Below are 13758 nucleotides of genomic sequence, written 5' to 3' on the forward strand. Positions count from 1 at the left end.
CTCCATACAAGCCTCATCCCATCCCCCTACACATCATTCCTTTCTCAGTCGCATGTTTATCCAGCTTAATTATGATACTTAATGCATATTTTCGTTAGAAATTGTCACGTAGGCAAGGATTTGTATGCTCAATAATTCAAAATGAATTGCTTCCTTTCTGGATCCTTCTCACCATCTTAGACAATGTAGACTAAGGCGGTGAGCTGAGTCCAGGAAGGGAGGAAGCACATCATAGCAATGGGACCTGGCAACTGCCTGCAAATTCATGGTGGAGTCAGAAGCCATCTGAATGAGAGGACTGAGCCCATTAGGCTGACAAATTCCAGAGTGGGACCTCAAACAGTGCATTGGCCTCTTGTTTCTACGTGTGTGAAACCAGTGTGGATCCAATGAGTGTCTGTAGGCCATTGTGTTTCAAATGGAATATATTGAGTTGATGTTTAAAGTTTATTCATTAAGACGAAAAATGTTCCAATTAGGTGGATTGGCCACACTCAATTGACCCTTAGTGTCAGGAGATTGGCAGGGTAAATATGTGGGATTGCGGGGATAGGGCTTGGGTGGGAATGTTGTCGGTACGGGCTCAATGGGCCACATGGCACTGTGATTCTAGTGTCACAAGTAGACTTACATTAACACCAGAATGAAGTTACTGTGATAATCCCCTCGTCACCATGCTCCGGCGCCTGTTCAGGTACACTGAGGGAGGTTTTCACATGGCCAATGCATCTAACCAGCATGTCTTTCAGACTGTGGGAGGAAACCAGGCCACCCAGAAGAAACCCACGCAGACACGGGGACAATGTGCAGGCTCCACACAGGCAGTGACCCAGTCCGGGAATCGAACCCAGATCCCTAGTGCTGTGAGGCAGCAACGCTTAACACTGTAGGACTAGTTTTAATTGTGTGCATGAGACCTAACTGTCCTTTCAAATGCTTTTCCAGATATTCGTAGGCCAGAGGAACTTTCCCTTTTGAGGCCGCGAGATAACAACTCAAAAAAGAAGAGAAAAGAGAAGAACAATAAACATCCAGTTGATGAAGATATTTTAGACTTGGACCAGATGCCAGTATCCCCAGGATCAATAGGTAATTTTATTGAGGGAAGTTAACCATGCCAAAATGCTGTGCATTATTTGATTGCTTTCATGTGGGAATGATTTTCTTCAATTTTGAAACAGTGTAGAGATTCTGTCCACAATGTGCCTCTCAAAGCCTGCATTGGGGCTAATTTTCCCATTCTGACCGCCACAGGAATTGTAGCAAGTGGGAGACCATGGAAAGGTCCGTTGACCTCGGGCAAAATTTTCCGGTTTCGGGACGAGCGTAGCCGGAAAATCCCACCCATTGAGTCCTCTCCTTTTTTTTAATTCTGCCTGCTGCATGACCAGTATCCAATCAAATTGTGCCCTATAAGCTGTATTTGAACCCACTGGAACATATAAGAACATAAGAAATAGGAGCAGGAGTAGGCCACCTAGCCCTTCGAGCCTGCCCCGCCATTCAATAAGATCTTGGCTGATCTGAAGTGGATCAGTTCCACTTTCCCGCTTTCTCCCCATAACCCTTAATTCCCCTGTCTATCAGAAACCTATCTACCCGTGACTTAAATATATTCAGCGAGGTAGCCTCCACCACTTCAACGGGCAGAGAATTCCAGAGATTCACCACCCTTTGAGTGAAGAAGTTCCTCTTCAACTCCGATCTAAACTGCTCCCCCCCTTATCTTGAGGCTGTGTCCTCTAGTCCTGCTATCCTTTCTAAGCGGGAAGAATCTCTCTACCTCTATCCTATCCATCCCGAGCGGTGACGTCCATCCGTTGTCATAGCGTGTGCACGGTCTCGCCGATGTACCATGCCTCAGGACATCTTTTCCTGCAGTGTACGAGGTAGACAACATTGGTCGAGTCGCATGAGTGACCTACTTTTCCACGCAGCTGATGAAGGAGCCGAGAGCTTGTGATTCCAAATAAACCTGTTGGACTTTAACCTGGTGTTGTGAGACTGCTTAATATTACCATTAACAGTGACAATTTGATAATGTAGAACAGTTTTAATACTGGAACGTCCCAATGTTTATTCCCATTTCTTGCGCGCCTAAGTTTACTATTCTTTAGAAGTTTTATTGTGTATTATTAGGGAAAACAATGCAGTTGACAGATTTTTGCATGTTTTACATATATTGGGATGTTGGTGGAAGATTTCCTTCAGTCAGTGTTAGCAACATTATCAACATTGAACAGTGATTCCCTCTGATTGCTACTTTCAGTAACATTGAATGCAAGCTCTAAATTCTAAATTCTTTGGTAGATCGAACCAGGACAGGACTTATTCAGTAAATGGTAGAGTGTTGGGGAGAGTTGTAGTACAAAGAGATCTAAGAGTACAGGTTCAGAGCTCCTTGAAAGTGGAGTGACAGGTGGACAGAGTGGTGAAGGCGGCATTTGGCATGCTTGGTTTCATTGGTCAGAATATTGAACACAGGAGTTGGGAAGTCTTGTTGAAATTGTACAAGACATTGGTAAGGCCACACTTGGAATACTGCATACAGTTCTGGTCACCCTCTTATAGAAAGGATATTATTAAACTAGAAAGTTACTATTAAACGAGAAATTATTAAACTGGAAAGAGTGCAGAAAAGACTTACTAGGATGCTACCGGGACTCCATGGTTTGAGTTACAAGGAGAGGATGGATAGACTGAGATTCTTTTCCCTGGAGCATAGGAGACTTAGGGGTGACCTTATAGAGGTCTATAAAATAGTGAAGGGCACAGATCATCTAGACAGTCAAGATCTTTTCCCAAAAGTAAGGGAGTCTAAAACTAGAGGGCATAGGCTTAAGGTGAAAGGGGAGAGATACAAAAGGGTCCAGTGTGGCAATTTTTTCACACAGAGGGTGGTGAATGTCTGGAAAGAGCTGCCAGAGGCAGTAGTAGAGGCGGGTACAATTTTGTCCTTTAAAAGCATTTAGACAGTTACATGGGTACGATGGGTATAGAGGGATATGGACCAAACGCGGGCAATTAGGACTAGCATAGTGTTTAGAAAGAAAAGGCAGCATGGACATGTTGGGCTGAAGGGCCTGTTTTCATGCCTCTATGAATGTTTGACTCTTTTTTACATCATTACAAGAATAAGCAATCAGATGGCATCTTCCCTGCGATTTCATGGTGCCATTAGAACAGGACGGCTAAATGAAATGTTGCTGCATGGTGGCAGCCCCACCATGTATTTAGTTATTTATATTGTCGTCTGTCTTCATGATTTCCTACAATGTACAGATTTTAGCATATCTTTCACCACTGGCCACCAGTGGCACCTTCCAGTCCTGCTGAAGCTTATGTCATTTTGCATGGCTCGCCAACTGTGTAGTTGGGGAACCCCCATTGGGGGGGGGGGGGGGGGGGGGGGGAGGTTTGGGGGGAATGGGGGTGTGGGGGGGTTGGGGGGTGGGGGTGGGTTCCAATAGGATTGGAAGATCCTGCCAGCAGGAAGGACCAGAAAATCCAGCTCACTGAACCAGATTCCAAACCTAGGGGTGGCATAGTGGTCAGCGCTGCTGCCTCATAGCTCCAGGGATCCCGGGTTCAATTCCCGGCCTGGGTCACTGTCCGAATGGAGTTTCACATTCTTCCCGTGCCTGATGGGCTTCCTCGGGGTGCTCCGGTTTCCTCTCACAGTCCAAAACTCATAGAATAGGATCATAGAATCCCTACAGTGCAGAAGGAGGGCATTTGGCCCATCGAGTCTGTACTGAGCACAATCCCACTGAGGCCTTATCCTGTAAGCCCACATAATTACCCTGTTAATCCCCTGATAGTAGGGTCAATTTAGCATGGCCAATCAACCTAACCTGTTCATCTTTGGACTGTGCAGGTTAAGTGCATTGGCCATGCTAATTTCTCCCTCAGTGTACCCAAACAAGTGCTGGAGTGTGGTGATTAGGGAATTTTCATAGTAACTTCATTGCAGAGTTAATGTAAGCCTACTTGTGACACTAATCAATAAACTTTTAAGAACTTATAAGTTAGACACTGACAATCACCTCAATGAATTGTATTTGATTATGTGTTTGCTGGTATCTGTTGTCCGTAATTCTGAATCAATTATATAAATGTTTCATCGCTATCTCTGTTGCCTTGTACAGCAAGTCCTGGCCTGTACAGCAAGACTATGACTCCCATATATGACCCCATCAACGGAACACCTGTATCCTCTACAATCACATGGTTCAGTGATAGTCCCCTAGCGGAACAGAACTGCAACATCCTGGCTGTCAGCCAGCCCAATCTTACCCCGGAGGTACTGGCCAAAATGTACCGGCCACAGAATCAAATCGACAAAGCAGAACTTAATGCTGGGTAAGATTGCTGGACATAATTTGTTCACTTATTAACTGGGATGTAAAAATGCAATGAAGCGGAGGAAAACTTTCCATTTTGCATGTGTAAGTGGAGCTAACAATGTTAAATTGTAAGGTCAGGTTGAGGTCAGACTACAAGGCGAATGGTCTCTGTAGTATAGAAGGTGATGTATCAGAGGTGTTTAGGAAGTTTGAAGGATAACTTTAGGTAGCGTAAAAGCATTTTCCCTCAGCGGGGAATCGTAGAGTCACTATAGTGCAGAAGGAGGCCATGTGGCACATCGAGTCTACAATCCCACCCAGGCCCTATCTCTGTAACTCCACGCATTTACCCTCTAGTCCTCCTGACATTAAGGGGCAATTTAGCATGGCCAATCAACCTAACCCACACACTTTTGGACTGTGGGAGGAAAGTGGAGCACCCGGAGGAAACCCATGCAGCCACAGGGAGAATGTGCTAACTCCACACAGGTAGTGACCCGAGGCTGGAATTGAACCCAGATCCCTGACACTATAGGCAGCATTACCACTGTGCCACCGTGCCATCCAGAACAAGGGGCGATGACTTTAAAATTAGGGATTTGTCATTCAGCGGTGATGTAGGAAACATTTCTTCATACAAAGGATTGTGAAACAATCTTTGACTTTCTTGGTAGTCAGGAATCTATCTACCTCTGCCCTAAGAATATTAATTGACCCTTTCTCCATCTCTGTCTGGGGACGAATGGGCTCACAGGTTACTGAGAGAAAAATATGTCTTCTTTCCTCCATCTTAAATGGGACAACCGAACAACAAAGATGGGATCAGCAGCAACAAGCATCTTTAAAATGAGGTGCTTGGCTGGTGAAGCTACAATACAGGAGCACACAGTGGCACAATGGTTAGCACTGCTGCCTCACAGCGCCCAGGGCCCGGGTTCGATTCCTGGCTTGGGTCACCGTTTGTGTGGAGTTTGCACATTCTCCCTGTGTCTGCGTGGGTTTCCTCCTGCTGGGTTTGCTCCTAAACTCCAAAGATGTGCGGGTTAGGTGGATTGGCCGTGCTAAATTGCCTCTTAGTGGCAGGGGTACTAAATGCATGGGGATAGGTGGGATTGTGGTCAGTGCAGACTCGATGGGCTGAATGACCTCCCTCTTCACTGTAGGGAGTGTAACTCAAAATTCCTTGTAAAAATGATGCCTGTAAGAACTATATGGAATGTATCACAAAAGGAGGAAATGCACACAGAGGAAACGCACACAGACATGTGGGTGCAGACTCCACATGAATAAATATTACATTAAATAATGTGATGAACATACTTTCGTTATAAAATGCCTCGCTGTAGCTTTCCTAATGTTGCTTCATATTTTATGATTTGCTTCTTGCTAATACAGTGATTGACACTGGGGGAGAGAATCGGTTTCTCAAGTTTAGATGCCAGAACAAGCTGAGGTTGACTGTCTTGTGTTGCAATGATGTGAGTGTAAAGTAATGCAAACAGTAAAGACTCGCCATCAGATCTTTCATCATTTATTTACAGTTTCTCCTCTTGCACAATTTCTGCAGATGGCTAGATTCGTCACGTTCACTGATGGAACAAGACATCCAGAGGGAAGATAAGCTGCTACTGCGTTACAAGTACTACAGCTTCTTTGATGTCAACCCCAAAGTGAGAGACGCATTCAGTACACTCTTCTGAGTATCCCCTCCCCTGTGCTAGGATTGGGCAGGGAAGCTGTCAGATAGGGGGCATGTTATTAGTATGTCTGACATGTGGGGAAAACATGGCCATTCTGTCCAAGAGGAGATATTTTCACAGTACTCCAAAAACATTTATCTCGCTGCCAAACTACAAGCACAAATTGATGAAAAGGTTTGCAATCCTCAGTAGATAACCATGATACAATGGCCTGAATATTGTCCCACATGATACTATTGTGCAAAGAATTAGTTCATTTGTCTGAAATTTCCCCCTCTACTATTTAGGAGCGACGTTAGCCTAAGTTCAATCAAGTTTATCGCTCTGTGTTTGAGATGACTGTGATGTTTATATGATAGTAATAAGCTTCAGGGCCTACACTTTTTATATTTTAAAGACTTTGTGCCCACCACTTTTTCAGGAAGATTCCTTTCCAAAGACTAATGATTCTTAGAAAAAAAAAGCCTCATCGCTGTTTTAAATGGGCAACCCTTTTTTTAACCATTAACTCCAGTTCTAGCTTCTTCCACAAGAGGAAACATCTTCTCCACATCCACCCTGTCAATATCCTTCAGGATTTTATATGTTTCAAACAAGTTGCCTCTTACTCTTCTAAACTCCAGCAGATACAAGCCTAACTGCCCAACCTTCCTTCATAAAACAACCTGCCTAGTACTAGTCTGGTGAACCTCCTCTGCTTCCAATGCACTCACAGCCGTCATTAAGGATGGCACCATAACACAGTGGTTAGCACTGCTTCCTCACAGCAGCAGGGGTCTGGGTTTGATTCCCTGCTTGGCTGACTGTCTGTACAGAGCCTGCGCATTCTCCCCATGTCTGCATGGGTTTCCTCTAGGTGCTGCAGTTTCTTCCCACATGGGTGGCACAATAACACAGTGGTTAGCACTGCTTCCTCACAGCACTGGGAACCTGGATTCAATTCCCAGCTAGGGTCACTGTTTGTGCGGAGTCTGCACATTTTCCCCATGTCTGCGTGGGTTTCCTTTGAGTGCTCCAATTTCTTCCCACAGTGTGAAAGACATACTGATTAGGTACATTGGCCATGCTAAATTCTCCCTCAGTGTACCCGAACAGATGCTGGAATGTGGCGACTAGGGGATTTTCGCAGTAACTTTATTGCAGTGTTAATGTAAGACTACTTAGGACCAATAAATAAACTTTGTTTTACCTTGCAGTCTAAAAGGTGTGCTGGTTAGGTGCATTGGCCATGCTAAATCATCCCATTCAAACAGGCACTGGAGTGTGGCAACTAGGGGATTGTTACAGTAACTTCATTGAAGTGTTCATGTAACATGTAACACAAATAAAATAATAATAAGCTAAATGAGGAAACCAATAGTGCACACAGTCCTCCAGATATGGTCTCACTAGTGTCCTATATAACTGAAGTAGAACCTCCCTACATTGATATTTAGTTCCCCAATCCACTCAACTCTATCGCACCAGAATAAGCAACTGAAATGCACATTCTGATACCCGGAGCTCATGTTTCTGCACTAAATGGTCTATGCCCAGATATACTCTTGACGTCTCTCCCTATTGAACGCAGTACGACGCAGTGCGGATAAACCAGCTGTATGAGCAAGCACGATGGGCAATTCTACTGGAAGAAATTGATTGCACTGAAGAAGAAATGCTGCTGTTCGCAGCACTGCAGGTAAACGCGAGCGTTAAGAGCTAACTCCTTGCTACAAAGTCTGTCTCGACACGGGGAGAGACGTGCCCCAACAGGCGCGCAGGGAACAGACAGCCCTCCAGCACAGCAGACTTTGATCAAAGCTAGCATCTAGGCTCAGGTTTCTCATTTCGAAAAACAGTTCAAATTGCCCTGTATTTTCATTCCTCACATATCGATTCCTGGTGTGGCTTGTTAAACAAAAGGCGCGCCAAATATATCAGCAAACGCTGAAAGCACAAGGGTAACCATTGTCCGAGGATCAGTCGACTTAGAAATAGCAGCGAAGAATTAAGATTTACGCCAGGGTTTCTGGAAATGCTCAGCCGTTGCGGAGAAACAAACAGCTGTTGGGCCAGATGTTCACCATGGAGGAGGGAAGGTCCCCATCCCCATGGAAACGACTCCGGAACACACGTGTCACTCTGGTGGGGACGAATGGTGTGGGGGAGGATGGGTAGTCATGGTGAAAGGTGCAGTTGCGAATGTGGAGGGGGGATGGCCTAGCTGTATTATCACTAGACTATTACAAGCTCAGCTAATGCCCTGGGGTCCTGTGTTCAAATTCCACCACAGCAAGTGGTGGAGTTTTAAATCCAATTTTAAAAAATCTGGAATTAAGAATCTACTGATGACCATGAAGCCACATCTTGGTCTGGCTCCTGCTCCTACCAAGACTGCAAGAATCCACAAGGGTTGTGAACGTAGCCCAGTCCATCAGACAAACCAGCCTCCCATCCATTGACTCCGTCTACACTTCCCGCTGCCTCAGAAAAGCAGCCATCGTAATCTAAGATCCCATTCACCCCCGGATATGCTCTCTTCCACTGTCTTCCATTGGGAAAAAGATACAAAAGTCTGATGTCATGTGACTCAAGAACAGCTTCTTCCCCACTGCCATCAAATTTTTGAATGGACTACCTCGCATTAAGTTGTACTTTCTCTATACCCTAGCTATGACTGTAACACTACATTCTGCGCTCTCTCCTTTCCTTCTCTCCGATGTACTCTTTGAACAGTAAGCTTTGTCTGTATAGCGCACAAGAAACAATACTTTTCACTGTATTCCAATGCATGTGATAATAATAAATCCGATTTCCTCCCACAGATGTGCAGGTTAGGTGGATTGGCCATGATAAATTGCCCCATCATGTTAGGGGGAACTAGCTAGGGTAGATGCATGGGATTCTGGGGATAGGGTGTGGGTGGGATTGTGGTTGGTACAGACTCGATGGGCAGAATGGCCTCCTTCTGCACTGTAGGGATTCTATGGAAAACCCCATCAAGTTTTTACACTGAGTTCAAGACTTCTTAGTGTGTTACTTACCCCAGTCCAACGCCGGCAAACCCCCCTTCATGATATGGCAGAGAAAACCGATAGCAATAAAATTCTGCCACAATACAAATTGTTGTCGCTATTAAGTATTTAAATCATGCTTTCCTGATGCAAAGAGAGAATATATTGCAATCTTCTTTAACAAATAGGATGTAATTATAAAATTGGCCTTCTCAAATTTCATCTGATCCCAAGATCTTGTTATTTTCAGATAATGGGGATTCAAAGTCACCTTGTAGCCTCTTCCCTTGAATTCACAAGCTGTAATATTGAATGGGGGAAATAAAGATTGGCAATTATTTGGAACCTTCACAATCTCCGGCTCTCCCAGACTGTGCGGCAACCTTCCGAAGTTTAACCTCCTTTGTAATGCAGCGAACGGGGGGTTAACCAGCATGTGCACAGCAAGCTTCCACAATGAGGTTGATCTGTTTTACTGAGGGGATAAATATTAGCCATGATGTGGAGATGCCAGCGTCGGACTGGGATAAACACAGGAAGAAGTCTCACAACACCAGGTTAAAGTCCAACAAGTTTATTTGATAGTAAACCCACTAGCTTTCGGGGTTTGCCCATTATATGCTCTCTCCACTCACCTGACAAAGGGACAAACCCCAAAAGCACTCAAATGCATTTAAATTGATATCATGCCTGTTTTGGGCACGGTGCCAATCGTGGCCATTTTAGGCCCTTGTTAAAGGGGGGACGGCGCAGAAGGGATCACAATTGCGTTACGTGGCCTTAGGTCCGACTTTACCAAGCCTTCGCGTCTGGAATTGGGTGCAACTTGTTGGTAAAATGGGGCCCTAATAGTCTAGTGAGAATACCATTAGGCCATCGCCTCCCCTTATTTTAAAGGTAGATTTGACACTTCTGTTAGAATAGCTGGCAGGGAGTGTAAGGGAGCGTTAATGTTACATTTAGTCTGTAATATCTTTGTAATTTTTTTGCGCTGTTGCATAGCAATACAAAAATATATTGGTGTACATGGGCTGGATATGATTGTTATCACTCAAAGAATCACTTCATGAAGCCTAGCTTGATGTGCAACTATTACCTGGGGCATAGGAGTGTTAACTGTGTATTCTCTTTGTGGAAGGACTTTCCCTCAATTTAGAAAGCAACATGTACTTGATTCATTTCAAGTTTTTGAAAACAGTTTGGTGTGACCTGGAGAATACTCCCAATCGGACTTTAATCTCGAGGGAGCCAAGATTGGGTGGCACAATAGCACAGTGGTCATCTCTGCTGCTTCACGGTTCTAGGGACCTGGGTTCGATTCCCGGCTCGGATCACTGCCTGTGTGGAGTTTGCACATTCTCCCCGTGTCTGCATGGGTTTCCTCCAGGGTGCTCCAATTTCCTCCCACAGCCCAGCGATGTGTGGGTTAGGTTGATTGGCCATGCTAAAATTGCCCCTTGGTGGCTGAGATGCGTAGGTTAGAGGGATTAGTGGGTAAATGTGTTGGGATATGGGGGTAGGGCCTGGGTGGGATTGTGGTCGGTGCAGACTTGATGGGCCAAATGGTCTCCTTCTGCACTGTAGGGTTTCTATGAAGTCAACACCAACTACTCTGAAATAGCAATGTTTTCATTTACACAGATATCTCAAGTCGACTTTTTCCAATCAATAAATAATTTGATTTGATTTATTACTGCCACATGTGTTGGTATACAGTGAAAAATATTGCTTCTTGCATGCCATACAAACAAAGCATACTATTCATAGAGTACATAGAGAAGGAAAGGACACAGTGAGTGGGTGGGTAAGTGGAGCTGAGTCCACGAAAAGTTCAGTCATGATCCTATTGAACAGCAGTGCAGGCTCAAGGGGCCAAATGGCCTACTCAAAGAACAAAGTAAATTACAGCACGAGAACAGGCCCTTCGGCCCTCCAAGCCTGTCTCGACTACTCCTGCTTCTAGTTCATATGTTCTTATATCATACATAGGGGAGAAGGAAAGGAGAGGGTGTGGAATACAGTATTACAGTCATAGCTAAAGTGTAGAGAAAGATCAACTTAATATATGGTAGGTCCATTCAAAAGTCTGAGGGCAGCAGGGAAGAAACTGTTCTTGAGTCATTGGATAGGGTACATGAAGATTGCTTGAGTAGGTTTGATTCCACACCTAATAGAATCATACATCTGGATCTGTAATGTACCTAGGGGAGTCTTGGCAATGAACATACCATTAACTATTGTCGCTTCAGGAGCTGTGAAGTGTTAAAATGTACAATAAATCGTTTCAGTATCACATAAGCAAGTTATCGTTATTGTCTGAACCACAAGACTTCACCAATGAGCAAGATGTGGATGAAGTTGAAGCTGCCCTTGCCAGTCTAGAGGTGACACTTGAAGGTGGAAAAATCGACAAGATTTTGGTAAGAACATATTTTATGTTGATTTTAAAAAAAGCTGTATTTTCTAAAAATAAATGTGTGTTCTAATAACCAGTGACATGATCCCAAATGTTTGCAATGGTCAGATACTCAACAGTGTTGCTCAGTTATAGGAACCCTAGTGCAGAAGGATGCCATTTGGTCCATCAAGCCTGCTCTGACAACAATCTCACCCAGGCTCTATCGCCCTAACCCCACATATTTACTCTTTAAATCCCTCTAACACTAAGGGGCAATGGCCAATGCACCTAACCTGTACATCTTTGGACTGTGGGAGGAAACCGGAGCACCTGGAGGAAACCCACACAGACATGGGGAGAATGTGCAAACTTCACACAGACAGTGGTCTAAGGCTGGAATTGAACCCGGGTCCCTGGTGCTGTGAGGCAGCAGTGTTAACCACTGTGCTGCTCTGCCACCCCACTGATCATCGATTATTAGTATATTTAATAAGAACATAACAACATAAGAAATAAGAGCAGGAGTAGGCCATCCAGCCAATCCCCTCTCCTATCAAAAACCCATCAACCCGCGTCTTAAAAATATTTAGCGAGGCAGCCTCCACCACTTCAACGGGCAGAGAATTCCAGAGATTCACCACCCTTTGAGTGAAGAAGTTCCTCCTCAACTCCGTTCTAAACCGCCCCCCTTTTATCTTGAGGCTGTGCCCCCTAGTCCTAGTGTCTTTTTTGAGCGGGAAGAGTCTTTCCACCTCTATCCTATCCATCCCATTCATCATCTTATACGTCTCAATGAGATCTCCCCTCATTCTTCTAAACTCTAATGAGTACAAGCCCAGTTTATTCAGCCTCTCCTCATAGCTCAACCCCCTCAACTCCGGTATCAGCCTAGTAAACCTCCTCTGCACTCCCTCCAAGGCCAAAATATCTTTGCGCAGGTGCGGCGCCCAAAACTGCACACAGTACTCCAGCTGCGGCCTCACCAATGCCCTATATAGCCGCAGCAAGACCTCCCTACTTTTATATTCAATCCCCCTCGCTATGAAGGCCAGCATCCCATTCACCTTCCTGACCACCTGCTGCACCTGCAAGCTGGGTTTTTGCGACTCATGCACAAGGACCCCGAGGTCCCTCTGCACCGTCGCCTGCTGCAGTTTTTTGCCCCGTAAGTAATAGCCCTTCCTACCATTCTTCCTACCAAAGTGGACCACCTCACACTTGCCAACATTAAATTCCATTTGCCATTTCCTGGCCCATTCGCCCAGCCTATCTAGATCCTTCTGCAGGCTCTCCACACCCTCCGCACAATTTGCCGTTCCCCCAATCTTGGTGTCATCAGCAAATTTCGACCCTCTACACTCGGTTCCCTCCTCCAGATCATCTATATAAATGGTAAAAAGCTGAGGCCCCAGCACCGACCCCTGGGGACACAACCTCATATTTGATCTTGGGTGGGATTTCCCCCTATGGGATGAGCGCAGCCGAAGAATCCCACCCTGAGTTTTTAATGAATCAAATCGACCAGAAATATGAAGAATTTACAAACTGTCTCGATCTCTCAAGGTTCCCCTCATCCTATGTTGCTGTCTAATTGGTTCATAACTATTCGCTAAACTGGAAGTCCAGAGAAAAGAATAAAATTCACATCCAGAGAGCCTTATCGTATCTCGTGCATGCCGCGTAAAAATAATTACTTTGAAGAGTGGTTATATGGGAAAAGAAAATGAAGAGGAACAAGATCCCAAAAATAGAATTGAGATCCATCGACCTGGGTGTTTGCAGCGGTGCCTGGGAAATCAATCCTTAATTTAGGGAGAGACAAAGACAGGAGATAGTGGAATACCTGTACACAGTTTCAAGGAAAAGTGGGTCAGCAAAATGGATACATTCTTCTCAGCACAGCACAATGACACCATGGTTAGCGCTGCTGCCTCACAGCACCAAGGGACCTGGGTTCAATTCCAGCCTCTGTCTGCGTGAAGTTTGCACGTTCTCCCCATGTCTGCGTGGGTTTGCTTCAGTTTCCTCCCACAGTCCAAAGATGTGTGGGTTCGATCGATTGGCCATGCTAAAATTGTGTCAAGGGGATCAGTGGGGCAAATACATGGGGATAGGCCCTGGGTAGGATTTTTGTGGGTGATGGGTTGAATGGCTCCTCCTGCACTAAATCAATTCTATGGCAGCCAGCACCAGCTCAAAGTTAGGAGTTGCCCTTCTATCCTACCTCTCCAATTCCATTTTCTGGGCCAATGACCAGCTGAAAAGAAAAGGTTATTAATCCAAAAGGTTCAATTTTACTTCCCCATCATAGAATGGGAGAG

General features: G+C 45.1%; 1 protein-coding gene across 3 annotated transcripts in view; it reads left to right on the top strand.

Annotated features, from left to right (window-relative positions):
- The window catches only part of fermt1 (FERM domain containing kindlin 1), a 67549-nt gene that overhangs the window by 31469 nt on the left and 22322 nt on the right, over window positions 1-13758 (top strand). For all 3 annotated transcript variants that reach the window (XM_080199727.1, XM_080199729.1, XM_080199728.1), the window contains exons 4-8: window positions 946-1089; window positions 4149-4362; window positions 5914-6016; window positions 7617-7724; window positions 11328-11459. In XM_080199727.1, coding sequence (XP_080055853.1) covers window positions 946-1089; window positions 4149-4362; window positions 5914-6016; window positions 7617-7724; window positions 11328-11459 — 701 coding nt within the window. The remainder of the gene's footprint in view (window positions 1-945; window positions 1090-4148; window positions 4363-5913; window positions 6017-7616; window positions 7725-11327; window positions 11460-13758) is intronic.

The sequence above is a fragment of the Carcharhinus amblyrhynchos genome, chromosome 12 (genome assembly GCF_965287045.1).
Source record: "Carcharhinus amblyrhynchos chromosome 12, sCarAmb.v2.hapA, whole genome shotgun sequence".
NCBI classification, from domain to species: Eukaryota; Metazoa; Chordata; class Chondrichthyes; order Carcharhiniformes; family Carcharhinidae; genus Carcharhinus; species Carcharhinus amblyrhynchos.